The sequence below is a fragment of the Fundulus heteroclitus genome, chromosome 16 (assembly GCF_011125445.2).
Source record: "Fundulus heteroclitus isolate FHET01 chromosome 16, MU-UCD_Fhet_4.1, whole genome shotgun sequence".
NCBI lineage: Eukaryota > Metazoa > Chordata > Actinopteri > Cyprinodontiformes > Fundulidae > Fundulus > Fundulus heteroclitus.
In genome coordinates this window covers 3886196-3905581 of record NC_046376.1, presented here as the reverse complement: position 1 = coordinate 3905581, position 19386 = coordinate 3886196, and the positions used below count along the sequence as shown (strand labels likewise).

At 39.6% G+C, this 19386-nt stretch overlaps 2 protein-coding genes across 3 annotated transcripts; both read right to left on the bottom strand.

The window, feature by feature from the left end:
• Positions 1 to 2473: 2473 nt before the first annotated feature.
• LOC105938886 (protein NATD1) lies at positions 2474 to 4389 on the bottom strand. The gene is made up of 3 exons (XM_012880809.3): positions 4175 to 4389; positions 2895 to 3013; positions 2474 to 2816 (listed from the first exon to the last, which is right to left on the bottom strand). Exons 1-3 carry the CDS (start codon positions 4311 to 4313, stop codon positions 2700 to 2702), a joined length of 375 nt encoding a protein of 124 aa, XP_012736263.2. The 5' UTR covers positions 4314 to 4389; the 3' UTR covers positions 2474 to 2699.
• Positions 4390 to 5265: 876 nt separating this feature from the next.
• LOC105938883 (dehydrogenase/reductase SDR family member 7C-B) lies at positions 5266 to 14044 on the bottom strand. Of its 2 annotated transcripts, XM_012880804.3 has the most exons (8): positions 13886 to 14044; positions 11654 to 11707; positions 9244 to 9421; positions 9039 to 9151; positions 7897 to 8107; positions 7680 to 7772; positions 6106 to 6264; positions 5266 to 5998 (listed from the first exon to the last, which is right to left on the bottom strand). In XM_012880804.3, exons 2-8 carry the CDS (start codon positions 11675 to 11677, stop codon positions 5793 to 5795), a joined length of 984 nt encoding a protein of 327 aa, XP_012736258.2. In that variant the 5' UTR covers positions 11678 to 11707; positions 13886 to 14044; the 3' UTR covers positions 5266 to 5792. The 2 variants fall into 2 exon arrangements, with proteins under 2 accessions (XP_012736258.2, XP_012736259.2); XM_012880805.3 differs by lacking the exon at positions 11654 to 11707 and having other exon boundaries at positions 13886 to 14039.
• Between the last annotated feature and the right edge of the window lie 5342 nt (positions 14045 to 19386).

Here is a 19386-nt window from a genome sequence, read left to right as displayed (position 1 = left end):
CTTAGTCTTAGTGGAAGGACTTCAGAACCGGGTCCATGTTCTCTACGTTCTTAGTCTTAGTGAGGACTTCAGAACCGGATCCATGTTCTCTACGTTCTTAGTCTTAGTGGAAGGACTTCAGAACCGGGTCCATGTTCTCTACGTTCTTAGTCTTACTGAGGACTTCAGAACCGGGTCCATGTTCTCTACGTTCTTAGTCTTAGTGAGGACTTCAGAACCGGGTCCATGTTCTCTACGTTCTTAGTCTTAGTGAGGACTTCAGAACCGGGTCCATGTTCTCTACGTTCTTAGTCTTACTGAGGACTTCAGAACCGGGTCCATGTTCTCTACGTTCTTAGTCTTAGTGGAAGGACTTCAGAACCGGGTCCATGTTCTCTACGTTCTTAGTCTTAGTGGAAGGACTTCAGAACCGGGTCCATGTTCTCTACGTTCTTAGTCTTAGTGAGGACTTCAGAACCGGGTCCATGTTCTCTAGGTTCTTAGTCTTAGTGGAAGGACTTTAGAACCGGGTCCATGTTCTCTACGTTCTTAGTCTTAGTGAGGACTTCAGAACCGGGTCCATGTTCTCTACGTTCTTGGTCTTAGTGAGGACTTCAAAACCGGGTCCATGTTCTCTACGTTCTTAGTCTTAGTGAGGACTTCAAAACCGGGTCCATGTTCTCTACGTTCTTAGTCTTAGTGGAAGGACTTCAGAACCGGGTCCATGTTCTCTACTTTCTTAGTCTTAGTGAGGACGTCAGAACCGGGTCCATGTTCTCTACGTTCTTAGTCTTAGTGAGGACTTCAGAACCGGGTCCATGTTCTCTACGTTCTTAGTCTTAGTGGAAGAACTTCAAAACCGGGTCCATGTTCTCTACGTTCTTAGTCTTAGTGAGGACTTCAGAACCGGGTCCATGTTCTCTACGTTCTTAGTCTTAGTGAGGACGCGGGCAGCAGCGTTCTGGATCAGCTGCAGCGTTCTGATCCACATTTTAGGCAGACCTGTGAAAACACCGTTGCAGTGATCAGTTCTACTAAAGATAAACATGGATTAGTTTTTCCAGATCCTGCTGAGACATCAGTCCTTTAGGTAGTGAACATGACTCCATAAACGGGTCGTGCTCACTATGCCTGCACTGTTGGGGCAGAAAAAGGTGGACGGCCCCCTCTGGGTTGGGGGTTAGTCTCTGCCTCAAGTGGAGGAGTTTCAGTATCTTGTTGGGTTCACCAGTGACGGGTGGGTGGAGCGAGACGCAGACAGATGTGTTGGGGCTTGGTCTGCTGTCGCTCTGGTCTGTTGTGAAGAAAGAGCTGAGCCAAAAAGTAAAGCTCCCAATTTACCGTCCCGTCCACGGCTCGACCCTCAGGACCTCTGGCCATGAGGTCAGGATCAGGACCGAAAGGAGGAGGACAGCCAGGCTCGGCCTTAGAGACGGGTAAAGGTCTTCTGTTGTCCAGGAAGGAGCTTAAAGTACTATACACAGTCATTTACAATAAATTCTAAGTTTCAAAGAGCCTCAATTGTCAGATTAAACGTAGCTGTTGACAAATACATTTAAGCAAGTATTAAACATTTGTCCACATTTCTGTATTAAAAATCTATTTAGCAGTATAATCTAATCTTTAATGTGTTATATGTAAGCAAAAAAAATCTAAAACAAATACGGGCTTCAAAACAGTCTATACTTTAGTTAATGGGTTACTGAAACTGGCTTTTCTATAATATCCTAATTTATTTAATGTGATTTATATATCCTGTGAGACAAATACTGATATTAATGGTGCTATATGTTGTGCATCCATAGTTCAGATCTTTGGGCTGCTTTGGTTTTATTTTTAACACAACGCCTCATTAAGCAGGAAAATACACACAACCAGGGCTGAAAACCCAGAGTAGGTTCTGGGGTAAACTCCTGCATACCCTGGGTTTTCAGTTTCAGAAAGCCAGGTAGCCTTTATTCTGAGTCATGTTAACACTGCAACACTTTATTTTACTCATAAGTGTTTATTGTGCATTAAGGGTGAGCAACTGACCCATTTGTGCTTACAAGGTAGTAACTTAGTCTGAAATGTTCATTCTAAGCAACTCTAGATGAAATATATAGTTTAACACATCAGCCTCACTATTTGGCAAAAAAACGCTCAATTTTGTCTCTTGCTTGCCCTTAATGCATAATAAACAGTTATAAAGTGCTTACACATTAATTATATAAACTTTATTAGCATTTATAAGGGGAGCCTTATTGTAAGTGGTTCTAATTTGTCCTGCTTACAGTTTTGCATTGTGGCAATTTATCACATAAAACTTGAATAGAACCTGTTATGAGATTGTAGTGAGAAATGTGGTAAAGTTTATGAGTATAAACTAATCTTTCAAATGAAATGAGGTAATACTTTTAAGCACAATAAAACAATGATCTTGAACATATCCACTCTGCCTTTACAGCGGTCCCCTAATTACGCCAGTGGTGATATAAATACAGGGAAAACAGGCTTTTAAATTATGTTTTAATAAATGGGAATTAGTTTAAAAAAAATCTCCCAAACAAAAATAAATTGTACAGAGAAAAATTACAACATATTAGTGTCTTAAAGAATCTTAAAGAGTTCTTCAACATTTCAGTCATGACCCTTGTGATCTAAAAAAAGAGGCGCTGATTTCATTCATTCATTCTTTAAGTGCATTGTGCAGATTATGAAGTGATTGCAGGAAGCCGCCGTCAGGAGATGATGAAGTCCTTATACTGCTGCTGAGGCTGCTCATCAATGTATTTCTTTATGTACCAGCAGGATATGCGCGCCTTTAGGTTCTCCTCAACCAGGAAATCCATGGCAGCCTGCAAAATGAGGAGAACATTTATTATAAAAATAAATAAAATTAACAAAACCCAGATAAAAACAAAAAATAGTCTTACCTGTGACAGAACCGCAGCGATGCCTTGGCCCCTAAATGTCTCGGGAACAAAAGTGGACATCAGGTCCACCTCCTTCTGCCCAGTGAACTTGTAGGACAGCACGGCGCATTCATTGGCCCCTGGGAACCAAAAACACTTCTCAGTTCTTCTGAAAGGCTTCATATGTGCAGCACATAGTAAAAAAGAGATGTAATGTAAATTGAACTAGAAAAAGCTGTTCCTGCGTAACAGCGAGTGAGAATGCTAATCTGCAGAATGATTTGAGGACAAGATGCAGAAGATCCATGCAGAAGAGAAGAAATAGCTGAAACCATTGAAGAATTTGAAAAATTAGAAGAATTTGAAGTAATTTGTAGTAGTATCAGTAGTAGTAGTAGTATCAGTAGTAGTATCATTAGTAGTAGTAGTATCAGTAGTAGTAGGAGTAGTATCAGTAGTGGTAGGAATAGAATTGGTTGTAGTAGTAGTAATATCAGTTGTATCAGAAGAATTTGAAGGAATTCGAAGAATTTGAAAGATTTGAAGGATTTAAAGTATTTGAAAATTTGAAAAAAATTGGTTTTGGTACGAAAATTGTTGAAATCGGTTGAAGTATGCGGGAGTAGTTACACGCCGACGGAATAATAATAATAATAATAATAATAATAATCGGTTGAAATCGGTTGAAGTATGCGGGAGTAGTTACACGCCGACGGAATAATAATAATAATAATAATAATAATAATGATAATAATAAAGAAAAACAGGAAAACAATAAGTGAGAATGCTGTATAGCATTTTCACTGATTACAGAAATCTCTCTGGTATCCCTTTCCATAAGGAGTACATCTGTTATATAACTAATGTAAACTTCTGTGTTCCTGTCTAACCTATGACCCAAATAATGATCTACTACCTCTGTGCTTCTTTCCGCCCTCAAAATGCGTTGAAATGTGAATTATTTGCCTGCTATATCAATGCCGAACAGTTATTCGGGTTGACCCAGTCAGTTTAAAATATAAGTCATAGACTTACACTTAGAGCAGATGTTGTTAAAAGCTGGAGGAAGCTTAAAATGACACAAATCTAAACGGAATTCGGCTCAAACGACTGTATTTATACCCTATTTGAAAATAACATCGTCTCCAACTGGAATCAGATTTATCAGCTGAAATAAAACGTGTTACTGATTTAATTGGATGGTTTATTCCACGTGTTTCCTGAGGCCAGAAGTGGACCAGGGACTCTGCTGCTGAACCTACCCGGGGTTCAGAGCCTCCAGCCCGGCTGGGAGGACGTACCTGCGCCGCTGCCTGTCGTCACGGTGAAGCGCTGGTTCTGTCGGTCATGTTTGACCGTAAACCGTCCGCCTGAGGAGGTGTGGCATGACACGACACGTCCAGTCAAGCCAACGAGTCTGGAAGTTATTTTTAAGGACATTTAACACGTTTACAAACACGACACATGCGCAATATGGTCGCTTAGGGGCTCCAAGTAGACCTTCTGAGCCCTTCGACACGTTGTCCGCAAGGGGGCGCAACACACACACACACACAAATCTATCTATCTATCTATCTATCTATCTATCTATCTATCTATCTATCTATCTATCTATCTAATTTAGACATGAATAATCTATCCTTAGTAAGTGGATATGTACCACAGGCTTTTAAAGTAGCTGTTATTAAACCTTTACTCAAGAAACGTCTTGATCAAGATGATAGACCTATACCTAATCTTTTATTTAAAATTCTTGAGAAAGTAGTTGCTAATCAAGTATTTGAATATTTACAAAGTAATGACCTACTTGAAGAGTTTCAGTCAGGCTTCAGCTCATCATAGCACTGAAACAGCTCTGGCGAAGGTCACTGCTGTGCTGTCTTTCATCTATGGAAGTACTTCCATATTCACCTTCTTGGTTGTGCTTCTTTCCTGGACACGGCTACCTGTGGAGCTAGTAGTCTGTCGTTGCCCTCTCTGGCATAGAAAGTATTCCTGGATCAATATTCTGTGTCCTTTTTGTGTCTCTGTCTTCTCAAACCCCCAGTCGTTGTGGTAGGTGGCCATTCACATTGGGCCTAATTCTGCTGGAGGTTCTCCTCCCTGTTAAAGGGGAGTTTTCCTCTCCACTGTCGCTTCATGCATGCTCAGTATGAGGGATTGCTGCAAAGCCATCAACAATGCAGACGACTGTCCACTGTGGCTCTACGCTCTTTCAGGAGGAGTGAATGCTGCTTGGAGAGACTTGATGCAACCTGCTGGGTTTCCTTAGAGAGGAAACTTTTAAATTGAACTAAAGAAAAACGTTTTAACATCCATTACTGTTTTAAAAACATCTAAAATAGGTGTATACATTTTAACTATATATTGAGGAAGAAAATAAAAAATAGAGGCCTTTTTTAATTATTTTATTTATTTTGAATACATTTGGATACATCAATGGTCTTCCTTTTCAGTAATCATTGGCATTACCTTTATTTCCCTTTTACAAGCTGAAATGTATGCTTATTTCAAGTGCTTGAGTGATACTTCTGATATTTAAATAAAAAAAAATCAATAAAAAGTTGTGGGAAACAGGCCAACCTTTTAACACAAAATACTGCAAAATGATGTGCTTTTGAAAGTAATTCCATTTTTTTCATTATAGACCTAAAAAGCAGGATTAACTCTTTTTTATCTTACCGTCATTAACAAATTAAAAACTAGATCAAAAGCAAGATAAACATTCCTCAAATCAGACCTAATAATAATAATAATAATAACAATAAAGAATAGAATAATGATGACAGAATGACATTTTAGGCTTCCAGATTTTACCAGAATAATCATGACAGGTTGTTTCATAGAGATGTACTTTTCTTTAAATTATTTTATGTCATTTTCAGTCATAAAATGTTACGCTATAAGGAAGCAGGTTCTTTACATGTTGTCAGAGGCAGCAGAGTTGTTCACTCCTGCACCCATCACAGCGAAGAACATGTTGGGGAAGAAGGATCGGGCGTAAATGGCCATCTTGGGAAGCGAGGGAGCAATTAGCACTTCTTTCCTCTTGTTGTTCAAGGTCCTTACGATCTCAGTGGTGGCCTCGTCTGGAGAAACGCCTCGTGGCTTCCTGGTGTACAACACTGCAGAGCGAAGAGACGCAGGCTGTTTACTCAGATTTGAACTTCTGAACATGCCAGCACCAACTCAGTTCTGTTTAAACCGCCTGCCTTCCTCAGATTCTACTCACGGGACCAGAGCAGGGACCTCGAGGTCGCCGCCTCCGTTGTGTCGGATGCAGAGCAGCTGATGAAGGTGTGGTTGATGGTGCTGACAGAGATGCCGAACTCCTCCACCTCGGCTCTCAGGCAGTCAAAGAAAGCCTGAACCGCATGTTTGGAAGCTGCGTCTGAAAGAACAACATTTCAACCTCCTTGTGAAAGACCATCATGGACGGAAGCAGCCGAGTCCCTGGGAGCGACGGTCCAGTTTGGACAGGATGGGATTCACCGCCACAGGGGCAGCATCTTTCTAAAGTGGCAGGTTATTTTCTCACCTTTAATATGACATTTATCCTGCACAAGGCAACCAAAAACAAAAGATCTGTGGTAACTGGTGTGTAAATGTGCCCACTCTTAAACCACCTCTTTATTCAGTGTCAGCATTCAGTCTTCTTTAATTGGAGTGGACAGGGAGGACTTCTCTGGTTCACTGAGTTGGTTCCACAGAGTTTCTGGCATATTTTGATCGGGACTCTTGCTAGGCCTTTCAGAAACTTCAATTTTCTTCTGGTGGAGTCATTCTTTGGTTTATTTTGATGTAATGTTGGACTCAGTGTAATTTTAAGAAAAAATAATCCCTCATCATCCTCAGCTCTTTGGTGGACTGATCCCAGAACATGACGCCACCACCTCCATGTTTCACTGTAGGTGCTGTTCCTTTGGTGATGCTCAGAGCTGTTTCTTAGTAAAACCCTTTGATATTGTGACTAATGGCACCGTACAGAGAAATGGTTTTGATCCTTTGCGCCATCTCGGCATGTTCTAGCTTTAGCAGATGGATGTAAATTAGCAGCTGTGTAGAAAATCCCAACACACTTCATTTAAAATAAGTAAAATTTTCTGAAAATTGGTTTATCTGTCCTTGATTTGAGCAGATTTTTGCACTTAAAATAGGAACAATTCATCTCCATCATCTTATTTCAAGTGTGCAATGTCTAATTATCTTAATTTAGAGGTCAAAATACTCATTCCATTGGCAGATGATCTTATTTCCCTGCTAAAATCAAGGACAAATACACTATGTTTAAGAACATTTTTCTTATTTTTAGATCTGTTTTTGCAGTGCAGGGCTGCTGAGCTTTATTTCAGATCCATCAGATTCAACAGAGCTGATGGCAGCGTTGAACTCAAGAACACTGAATGTTGCCATTAAACCTAAAGGTGTTTTACTGAAGTTTTACTTCGTACACTTAAAATACCTAAACCTTTTATTTGTTCATATTTATCCTCCTGTTTGTTTTTCTGTTGAGTCGTACAGGATATCTGTCACAGTAAAGGTGAGATATTTGGGACTTACCATGGTCTCAAAAACTGGAATTTTAACATTAGCTGCTCTGAGAAATGATGTCTGGTTTTTAATAGGGTCCTGTCTCCACTTCACAATTACGGGCAAATCCAGTTTTCTGATTGGCTTCCGGCTATAAATAACACACAGCAGCTCCAGAGAAGTACGCCATGATCCCAGCTCTATAGCAGCTTCTGAAATTGGCCGCTGTGTAAATTATTTCTTTCTCCTTTTTTCGTCTTTTGCCTGTAAACTCACATGCGGTGCGGAATGGCACAGCGATTTTCCCTTGGATGCTGTTAACCAGGAGCAAATGACCACTTCTCCTGGAGATCATGGAGGGCAGCACACCTAAAACAGAGAGTGACCATCCCTGCTGTAGAATCATCATCATCATCATCATCATCATCATCATCATCATCATCATCATCATCATCATCAAAATATTCAAGTTTAGCATCTTCAGATCGGCTACCCTTGGCCAGCGTGATGGGCCCAAAGTAGTTGTTGTCCATGAGGAGCTTGTCCATCTCCAGAGACAGACTCTGTGCAGGAGCCTTGACCTTCATGCTGCTGTTGAAGATGACGATGTCCAAGCAGCCATAGCACTCCAGGATCTCTGCGACGGCCTCCGCCATGCTGTCCATGTCTCCGAAGTCCAGCAGCACAATCTTTGGAGGGAATGTCTGAGGAAAGGCAGTAAGGACAAGCACACAACCTGATGCTGTGTTTCATCCCTAATTTAGCCATTTCACAGATGCCCTGGTTGAAAAAAATCTACACGTTTCTAATTAATTTCACTTTAAGCGCATTGGTTTGAAGTAACACGTTGAAGTTTATCGTATGATTTTGAAACTTCACTGAATGCTTCCCATGATCAAACTAAGTCAAGTGGATTTAAATGTTGATAAAGCAGTCCGTCTTTTAATCTCTATATCAGACTGAAGGATGAATCCTTGACCTTTTCAGGGCGCAAGCTTTTGTTTCTGTATATGTCTATCTATATTTTATTCCTATTTGCTTTTATTCTGGTTTATTTTGCTATATTTTAATCATGTAAAGCACTTTGCATTGTCTTTGTACTGAATTGTGCTATATAAATAAATTTGCCTTGCCTTGCCTTGCCTTGCCTATGAAGCGAAGTTTATTTACACTCATTTAAAAATATTTAAAACTTTGATTTAAATTTAAAAATAAGAATGAGTCCTTAATTGAATCTTAAATCAGGTTTATAAATAATAACTAATGACAAATGCAATGATTGAAAAGAAAAGCATCCAGTGATGATAACAGAAAGCAATCGTTACGAATAATTAAATCTACAAAATAATCATTAAGTGAGTCATCTGTCTAGGTTTCTTAATCTTAATTAGAAAACAAAAAAGAAAGTATGATGGAGCTGACACACATGCACTTGGGCAGGAAGCTTCTTCTGCCCTGATTAAAAACCTTATCTCCTCAAAATAAAATAACGGAGATGAGCCACAAATCTGCAATAAACATTTGGAAAGGACCATGTGAAAAGCAGTTAAAGTAAGATAAAACATGAGGTTTCTGTGAGCTACACACCATTTATTAAAACTGTCCCTTTTCCTGTTTCAGGCTGAGCAAACTTACAGCTGAAGGATCCGAAGCGTTTGCCAGTTCATCTGCAAGTTCTTCAAGTTTCTCCCAGCTTTTCCCACAGAGGATCAGCCTGGCTCCTCCTTTGTGAAAAACGCCGGCACATTCTTCGCACAAAAAACACAGACAAAAAAACGCAGCAGGAAATTTAGATGGTGTTCAAAGACAATACAATGAATAATTGGTATTTTTGTGTTACCTTTTCCTAGCCCAGATAAAGAATCTGTTATTACCACCACCTTATTGCGGACTGATGTTTTAGACAGCAGGCTGATAATTGCACCATAGAGGTAGAAGAATCCAGCTGTTAGCACCACCACACAGGGAACAACTAGGATAGTGGTGGTCCATGTAGGGTCCATCTCTGGAAGGACGTTCTGGAGAATTAACAGATTTATTATATACATATACTTCAGTTATGTTGACAAGAAAGTCACTGAAGACGCTTAAAATAAAGTAAAATTCAGTTATGTTGACAAGAAAGTCACTGAAGACGCTTAAAATAAAGTAAAAATCACTATCTATATATCTATATATATAGAGATAGATAGATAGATAGATAGATAGATAGATAGATAGATAGATAGATAGATAGATAGATAGATAGATAGATAGATCATAGAAAGAAACTCAGATCCTTGTGAACACTTAGCGTCTAGTTAGCTGGTTATCGGTGCTAAGCTAACATATTTTAGCTTAACACAAAATAATTGAGACTGAGGAAAAATGTTCACCTGAAAATCTAATTCAGACTAAAACACTGCTTTATAACAATGAACAACTTTAATTTGTTTTTATTTATTTGCTTTTTCTGAATTTACAGAAACAGAAGTCTTTAGAGATTTGTGCACAGTTGTTGTCCTTTATCAGCTAGTTAGCTTAGCATAAGGACCAGAAACAAGAGGGAAGCTATCATCCTCAAAACAAAATGAAACAACATTTTTGAAGCTTAGTTAAAAAAACACTACTTTTTCTCTTTTTTTACTCCATGTTTTTAAAACCACTTCAGCAAAAATATCAATTTCTTATCTATGTGCACCTACTTAGCTTAGCAAAAGGAAAACAAAACAGCTATTATAAAATCTAAATTAGGTCACAATACCTTTAAGGCTCACATGTTAACTATTTAGTTGATTTTTTTATTGTTTTTCATAATTTGTTCGTATTGTGGATTTTACAGAGACTGTAGGAGGAATTTAGTATCATATTTGTTGATGAACTAAAGGCTAAACAGAAAGACAAAATAGTGCACATTTCAAACAATTTCTTCATAAACAAAAATGTAATAAAAGCACACTCCCAAAGAAAGCTTTATTGATATTATACAATCATCGGTTAAAAAAAAGATTCACACTTTTTGTTTAGTGATTTTCCATACCAGGACAATAAAGATTATCTGGTTTGCAGGCTCTAATATTGTTTAAATCTACTATTAAGTGCATAAAAACACACATCAGATTCCACTTTCGTGAGATATTTTAAGTAAAATCACGATGTTTGATTTGGCCTCATATTGTTTTATTGTTTTTTTTACTGCTGTGGAGGAAGTATTGCTTACACTCTTCTTCAAAGTAGCTTAAGTCCATTAAAGGTTTTGCATATTAGTTTATGTAAAGCTTAACTAACTGCCGACTATTGCAATTTTTTTTTAAGCCTGGATTTTGCCGAGGTCATTGAAACCCCTTAAATCTCTGCTTTGTACGCCACTCTGTTGTAGATGTGGTGCTGTGCTTGGTGTCGTTGTCCTGTTAATGGTCCAGTTTGGTCCAAGCTTCAGCTGGTGGGCAGAGGGGCAAACATTTGACTCAAGAACACCTTTGAAAACAGAGTTCATTGTTGACTCGATGACTGCAAGGTAAGCCGTTATCTGTGAATAGAAAGTAAGCCCCAGTCATCAACCCTCCACCACTGTGCTTTACAGTTGGTAAAATGACCAGTTATCTCTACTTTGGCCAAATTTGTCCAAAGGACATTATTCCACAGGCCTTGTGATTCATTCAGGGATTTATGTTGTGCTGTCAGAGGAGCCTGTGTCCCCCCAGTTTGTTTAGTCTTTCTTAAACTACGCTAACGTTAAACATGCTAACATATAGAGTTTGAGATGAAGAGTTTTTTGTCATTTATCTGAGCATTGCATGGTCTGACTTTGAACCTTACTGGACAGCTGGTAGATGTAAGAATCTTTTCCTTTTGTGAATGATCTCTTTCTCTGTAGATTGAAAGTTGTGCAATGATCCTTTTCTGCCCAGTGGCATTGTGTTAACACCTCTATCCTCCATAATGTCAATGTGAAATCTGTTGTGGGCTTTTGTGTACTTCAGGTTAGACTAAAACACTTTTAGGATCTAATAAAAAAACAGATTTCCTTATTTGCTCTTGGTATGTAAAACCCTGCAACTGAAAATGGATGTTGCCTTTTTTTCACCATGATTGCATATAATAAAAGGTCATTGTAAGCTAACGGCAATAAATTTTGTCAAAGTATGTTTGAAGATGCAAGTAAATTGGAAATGAAAGATGATTCAGATTTTAAGTAGGAATATGGGATGAGATGGATGTTAAATACTGTTAAGTTTCTACTGAATGTATTTTCATTCCAAAAATCTCACCGTCTCTGAAACATTGGGTTTCATTTTTCTATGTAACTATGAGCTCTTATGGTTCTGAAACAAAGACAGAGAAGAAATTTTTAAACACAATCTTGTAACAAAAGAAACCCCAAAACACTGATTATATAAAGGACACTTGCATATTATTCATATTTGTGAGTGTAAAACATCTATGTGCATATAAATTTGTTTTAGTTTGTTTTTACGTGGTTAGTACTGAATAAGGTCAGATCTTGTTATTATGTCATACAATTTCTGCTTAACCATCGTTATAAAGGAGGCATTTTAACAGCAAATACTTGAACATTTACTAAAACCCAATTTGGACTATTTGGCCTCCCCATTGGTTATATTAAACCCTCTGTGTTATACCCATATAAAGCCTTTCTAAAGCATTCATACTCTTTGAACTTCTTCACATTTTGTCATGTTGCATCCACAGACTTCATTGTATTTTGTTGGTATTTCATGAGATAAACCAACACAAAATGCATAAACTCATTCAGCGGAAGGAAAATGAAGCACGGCTTTCAGTCCACTTGAGTGTAATTTAACCTGAGCATAAATCCAGTGAGTCTACGAAGGCCTCGGGGATTTTTAGAGAACATCAGTGACCAACAGCTCTGGGAGAGATCAGTGGAGAAATCTAAAGTGGTTTCAGGTTGTAAAGCAATTCCCTAATGTCAATGTCGCATGGAGGACTGGTCAACAATTCATCTGAATATGGAAAGAGTACAGCGCACATACAAACCTACCAAGACATGGCCGCCCACCTGAACTGACAGAGCGGGCAAATACAGCATTAATCAGAGAAGCAGCTAACTCTGCAGCTCCTCCGTAACTCTGGAGGAGCTGCAGGAGAATCCACCGGCAAAAAATTGTTAGTCATGCACTCTACAAATCTGGGTTTTTAAGGAAGAGTGGCAACAAAAGAGGTAAAACTGAGAGGAATTTATCAGAAGTCCTGTTTGAAGTTACTTATGAGCCAATTAGGGAACACAGAAAACAGCTGGAACAAGGTGCTCTGGTCAGATGAGCCCAACACTAAACTTTAAGGCCTACATGCAAGACTCAAACCCACAACCCAATGGCAAGGCAGGGCGGTGGCAGCATAATGCTGTGCAGAGGCTTTTTCTTCAGCAAAATGGTGGATGTGAAGACGGATGGAGCTAAAAACAGGACAATCATTGAAGAACGCCCGTTAGAGGCCCTAAAACATTCGACTCGTAGAGCGGCTCCTGTTCCAGCCGGACGATGACACGAAACATAACGAGCAACAATAGAATGATCTGGATCAACGTTAGAATGACCCAGTCAAAGTCCATATCATGGTAAAATTGAGATGACGGACAGTGGCAGGATTTGAGAAATCATATTCCCAGATTCCAAAAAGAATCTTCACCAGCATATTCCCAGATGTTCAACATCCAATGAATGAGACTGGAGAGAAGAATGAGCAGCTGATTGAAACCTAGCCCGATGGAACTGCAGCTGTGATTGCAGTGAAATGTTCTCCTGCAGACTCAGGGGGGCTGAGTACGAAAGCACAACATGCTTCTTGAATTTTTATTTTTGTCAAATCTTAAACACCGGTATCTCATTCGCTCCTCGTTTCAATAATATTCTTCTTTGTGCTGGTTCATCCCACAACATCCCATTAAAATACAATAAAACAAACGTGAAAAAATGGAAATGTCCACTTTTGCAACGTACAGCAACAATGAGAAATAACTAATATAAAAGCGACGGCATAAGAAACGTTCCGATGCAACCACGGCGGGACTCAAAGCTATTTATGGAGAGAAGACTGAGAGCGACAGAGTCCCAGAGTTCATCCACCATCTGAAAGCATTATTTTGTTTAGCCAGAGTCAGCTTTGTCTGATCTAACACAATAAAAGCGACTCGTAACATGAAGCGTCCACCCGGAAACTTGAAAATAACCTTTCGATTTGGAGTTACGCTGCCAAGCACCGTGTAATGGCTTCTATATATAAACTAGCACTAAAATAGATACTGAACTTCTCAATGTCACAGAATACTCAACGCATTATTCAACAACATGATTAGGAGTAAAGAGCTACTATTCCACGTTGTGTTTCTGGAATAAAACAAAACTTCTCGCTGTTTTGTCGTTAAGTTCTGATGAAAATGCTGCTTTTCAGGGATCAAAGTAAAACTGAGAGTCTGAGCCGTATGACTGTAGGAAATGAATTAGCAGGCTCCTACTCACAGTTTCTCAGTCCTCTGCAGGTATTCAGCTTTGATTTCTCTCCTGAGGAGCTGGAGCGGCGCGCCTCAGCAGAGCTCCTCCAACATGACAACTGGCCAGCCTTCCACAGCAATACTTTGGGATTTGAGCTCTTTTAATAGCCACACAGCTGACTCGGTTGTTTTCCATGCGCGTTGTCGGCGTGGTATGCATGGAGTGACAAGGTGGGAGGATGCAGTGATTCCACCGGCTGCAGGGGAGTTTTATTTAAGCAAAAATTATCTTATGTTCTGAGTCTTCGAGACGCACCATTTCTCAGGTTAACAGTCAGAACTGAATCTGCTTCTTCTTCTGATGACCCTGCAGTTGCAAAACTGATTGAAACATTTTACAATCACATTCAGGTTAACTTCAGCAAACCAACTGTTAACCACAGTTTTTTTAATTTTCTAATTATTTTTTGTTTAGTGCATGCAGTTCAATATGGACTCTGTCAACTAGAAAAGCTCTGCTCCCTTATGGCGAACTGAAACGAGCTCCACATTCCTGCAGGGACTGACAACAAACCTGAAGAACAGTGCAGGGGTAGGACACTGTGTGCCACCGCTGATGAGATACAAGATATACAAAATACAAAAGTCCGATTCTAGCCGGGAGTCTTGATGCTTGCTCAGTATGAGGGATTGCTGCAAAGCCATGTACAATGCAGATGACTCTTCCTGTGGCTCTACGGTTCTCCAGGAGTGAATGCTGCTTGTCGGGACTTTGAAGCAATCAACTGGTTCCCTTATATAGGAAACTTTTGACCAATCTGTATAATCTGATTGAATTTGACTTTGTAAAGTGCCTTGAGATGAAATGTTTCGTGAATTGGCGCTATAAAAAATAAAATTGAATTGAATTGAGTAATAGTGCAAACCCAGTTGGATTTGCTCTATGCTAAAAAAATGCATTATTTTAAATTTTTTGCATACAGTTCATTCAAACACTAAAACAACACATTCCCAATCGGAATATTGATTCTTGTTTCCAGCTGGCAACTCTGGAAATCTGTATTCAGAGTACAAAGGGGAGGGCAGAACACAGCACCGGGTTTTTACGTTGCTTTCCATTTGCCTCGGATATTGAACACTGGCGCTGGGAATAAGATAAGATAAAAATTGCTTTATTGTCCCACAATAAAGAAATTCAGGTGTGATAGTGGCAGCTACCAACAATTATTAGCATAATTTGAACAAGTCAGGATACTACAAGGAAGGATTAGGTTCTAACTAGTTAAAATAATTTCTCTCCCCTGAATTGATTGGTTTGTTTTTCTGCTAACAAAGGGTTTGGACTCAACAATTAATCGCACATTTTCTTTGTCTGTCACCTGGAAATTCTTCAGGTTAACTTGATCTTTGATGGTCTCTGTCAAGAGAAATTGCAAAATGAACAGCATGTTGATTGTTGTTGTTTACAAATATTGAAATAAAAAAAACATTTTCATAATGCCATTTTGTGAATTCTTATTGTAACTCCCTCCAATTCGAATAATGGACACAAGGCGTTCTTTGCGTTTACTGGCATTTAATCAGACACAGGTGTCATCAATTATGCCGTGAGAACTGTACAAAACATAGAATAATCAACATACAATAAGGCATTCTCATGGAGAATAAACAGTAATTGACAGAGTAATTGTAACAATATAAACTTTTCTGAATTAGTAGGTTGACACCCTTGTGTAACATTTAGAGACATGTGACTAATTAACTTAACAGATATCACAAACAAACATATTCCTTTATAGAAACACAAAATAAACTTTGTTTACCTCATTGGCCTTATTAAGTTGAAGGGGTTAATAAAAATGCATCTTACAGCACCATCTTCTTCAGGAAAACTTCAGCAAAACCAAAAATCTTCCTTGCAAACGTAATGGACAGGGAAAAATCCAGCGTGCTGCCCTCTACTGAATCTAGCGTGCATTTAAACCATCGATCCGACCAGAAACAACACACTGAACATTGGTTCCACCCTGGAAAATTAACATATATTCCAAATGTGCATTTTTACCTTCAATTGTTGATTTTATTAAATCAACATTGTTTTTTAACATTTATTGCAAATTAAAACTATGAAATTAACTTAAACAACATAACTGCTCTTGATGCCAGTTACACTCCCACCAAATCACTCGTGATTTTAAAAGGAGAAAACCTTAATGCAAACAAAATAAAGTAGCTTCTTAAGTCAAACATAAGTTTAACACCAAAGTTGTGATCTAGTCAGCTTCAAGTAAAGTAACTGTTTTGTGAATAGGTCTCTCAAGATAAACTGGCTTATTGACCCTTCTTCCTTGGTCATCTAATGTTCCATCACCAAGCAGCAGCTCAAGTTTCCTAATGATTCCATCCTCACTAGGATACACCTTTGTGACTTTGGCTAGCTTCCACTCATTTCTGGGTATACTAGTATCCATCAGCATCACAATGTCATTGATCTTGGCATTTCTCTTCATCTTGTACCATTTCTCTCTCTGCTGAAGATTTAACAAGTATTCCCTCTTCCACCTGGTCCAAAATTCATTGGCCAGGTATTGCACTTTGCGCCATCTCTTACGAAGATAAAGATCTTCCTTCACAAACTCACCAGGTGGTGGTAGAACCACTGAAGACTTCATGGTCAGGATGTGATTTGGCGTAAGAGGCTGTGGACTAGTAGGATCACTGAGTTGGTGAGTTGTCAAGGGCCGACTATTTATAATTGCCATAACTTCATAAAGGTAAGTGCGTAAGGATGAAGTGTCAAGTCCTTTGGAGGCACGATCCAGAGTAGATGTCAGTACACTTCTTATCGTCCTGATCTGCCTTTCCCAGACCCCACCCATATGACTGGCAGATGCTGGGTTCATGACAAATTCACAACCTAGTTGTTTTACGCATTCTTGGTCCAATTTCTTTAAAGATTCCAAGAACTCTCGCCTTGCTCCAACGAAGTTGGTTCCTTGATCTGACCTAAGCTGGCGAACATTTCCTCGTATGGCAATAAAGCTTCGAAGAGCATTGATAAATGCGTCAGTTGTCATGTCATCAAGTAGCTCAATGTGCACAGCACGAGAGCACAGACACGTGAATAGCAGACCATAGCGTTTAAGTTCCTTTCTTCCTTCTTTAACATAAAATGGGCCGAAACAGTCCATTCCACAATAGGTGAAGGGAGGTGACGTTTCAACTCTCTCAACTGGTAAATCTGCCATTCTTTGTACTTCAGCATTTCTCCTAAACTGTCTACATTTCACACACTTGTAAATGTAGGAGGACACAGTGTGACTGCATCCTAATATCCAGATGCCATTTGATCTCAGCTCATTCATGGTCATTCCACGTCCCTGGTGATGAACCTTTCGATGAAAATGTTCAATCAGCAACTTTGATATATGGGTTTTGCTTGGCAGAATTGCCGGATGTTTAATATCAGGGTGTAAATCAGCATACTCCAGCCGACCTCCTACTCTTAGAACACCCTTTTCATCCAAGAAAGGATTCAGTTTGTGGAGACGATTTATACTGTCCCTTGTTTTCATTTCCTTCTTAGATTTTAAACGTCTTATTTCTTCAGAAAACACTTCCCTTTGGACAATAGAAATGTTAAATAGTTCCGACTCCTTTCTCTCTTCAAGACTGCTGGCTTCATTGGTTCTGGATATCAAACCCTTGGCCTCTTTAACACGCCGCATAAGTCGTGCGATGGCTTTAACGAGTTTTGTCCAGTCTGAGAACCTTGAGAAATGATTGAGCAGTGAATACTCTGTTGCCTGTGCCTTGTGAACAAAGGTCTTGCGAAGTTCTGGATCTTCATCTCCCAAATCTCTTATCTGCTCATCAGCAGAAGAAAGTTTGTCATGCCAGAGAAAATCTGGACCAGTGAACCAGTTAGAAGTAGTTAGTCCTTTTGCCGTCAGGCCACGTGATGCATGATCACCAGGATTATCCTCAGACTGCACATATCGCCATTGATCTGGACTGGAACTATCTTGGATACGCTGAACCCGATTTGCCACAAATATGTGGAACCGTCTGGCATCGTTGTTAATATATCCAAGGACAACCCTTGAATCTGTCCAGAAGAATTCTTGGGCTTGAACCTCCAACTCCTTCTTGAGCAGGTCACTTGTTCGGACGGCAATAACAGCTGCTGATAACTCAAGTCTAGGGACTGTAAAGGCCTTTGTTGGAGTTACCCTAGCCTTGCCAAAAACTAGAGAACAGTGGACTTGGTTCGATATACTAATGGCTCTCAAGTAGGAACATGCACCATACCCTTTAACACTCGCATCTGAGAAATGATGCAGCTCATATTTTTCCACGGTCTCAAAGCCTTCTGGGAGATAACATCGCTGAATTTTGATTTCAGACAGGTTTTTTAAATCTAAAAGCCAAGACTCCCACCGTGATTTGAGGTCCTCTGACAATGGTTCATCCCATCCAACCCTATCTCGACACATCTGCTGGAGAATTTGTTTGCCAACCAGAATAAATGGTGCTACAAAGCCAAGAGGGTCATAGATGGATGCCACAGTTGATAGAACTCCTCTTCTGGAAAGTGGACGCTCATCCACAGTCACTCTGAAATGGAACTGGTCCAAACCCACGCACCATTTAATTCCTAAAGCTCTCTCGATGTGAGACTCACCAAGAACCAAATTGCGATTTCTTACTGAATCTGCACATTCTTCTTGTGGAATGGATGCAAGTACTTCCTGGCTGTTAGAAATGAATTTGTGAATTCGCAGTTGGCCAGCCATGCAGAGTTGCCTTGCTTCCTTCACCAGCTTTATAGCTTCATCTTTGGATGCAACACTTGTCAGTCCGTCATCAACGTAAAAGTTATGTTCAATGAACCGGATGGTTGTTTCACTGTAATGTCCATGTCCTTTAGCAGCAACATGATTCAAACCAAAGTTTGCACAACCCGGTGAAGAGGCAGCTCCAAACAGGTGCACTCGCATGCGATACACTGATGGGTGAGCCTGTACGTTTCCATCATCCCACCAGAGAAATCTCAAATAATCCTGGTCTTCTGCCTTAACATGGAATTGATGGAACATACGTTCAATGTCGCACATTATGGCAACTTGTCCCTTGCGAAAGCGACAGAACACCTATCAGGCTGTTTGTTAATTCTGGGCCAGTGAGAAGATGGTCATTTAATGACACACCTTCAAATTTGGCTGAACAGTCAAATACAACCCGGATCTTTCCTGGCTTATGATGGTGGTACACGCCATGATGTGGAATGTACCATGCAGGAGAGTTGTTAATTTCTTCTTCTGGGACCTTTTCTGCATCCCCAATTGTTATGATTTCATTCATAAAGGTTGTATAGTCTCTTTGGTATTGCTTATCTCTTTCAAATTTTCTTTTTAAGCATCTGAGCCTGTGAACTGCACATACCTTATTATCTGGGAGCTTTGGTCGATCTTTCTTGAAAGGAAGTGGCATTTCACAGTGTCCATCTGCTTTAATGTTGATACCTTC

Excerpts from the sequence above, each read along its gene's own strand:
- LOC105938883 (XM_012880804.3), bottom strand. The coding sequence starts at position 11,677 with ATGAAACCCAATGTTTCAGAGACG. Across the intron at positions 7,773-7,896 it reads GCCCATCACGCTGGCCAAGG|GTGTGCTGCCCTCCATGATC; the intron begins GTAGCCGATCTG and ends TCTCTGTTTTAG. Across the intron at positions 6,265-7,679 it reads TGTGCCATTCCGCACCGCAT|ACGCAGCTTCCAAACATGCG; the intron begins GTGAGTTTACAG and ends TTGTTCTTTCAG.
- LOC105938886 (XM_012880809.3), bottom strand. The coding sequence starts at position 4,313 with ATGTCCTTAAAAATAACTTCCAGACTCGTTGGCTTGACTGGACGTGTC. Across the intron at positions 3,014-4,174 it reads GACGACAGGCAGCGGCGCAG|GGGCCAATGAATGCGCCGTG; the intron begins GTACGTCCTCCC and ends TTTGGTTCCCAG. Across the intron at positions 2,817-2,894 it reads TCGCTGCGGTTCTGTCACAG|GCTGCCATGGATTTCCTGGT; the intron begins GTAAGACTATTT and ends CTCATTTTGCAG.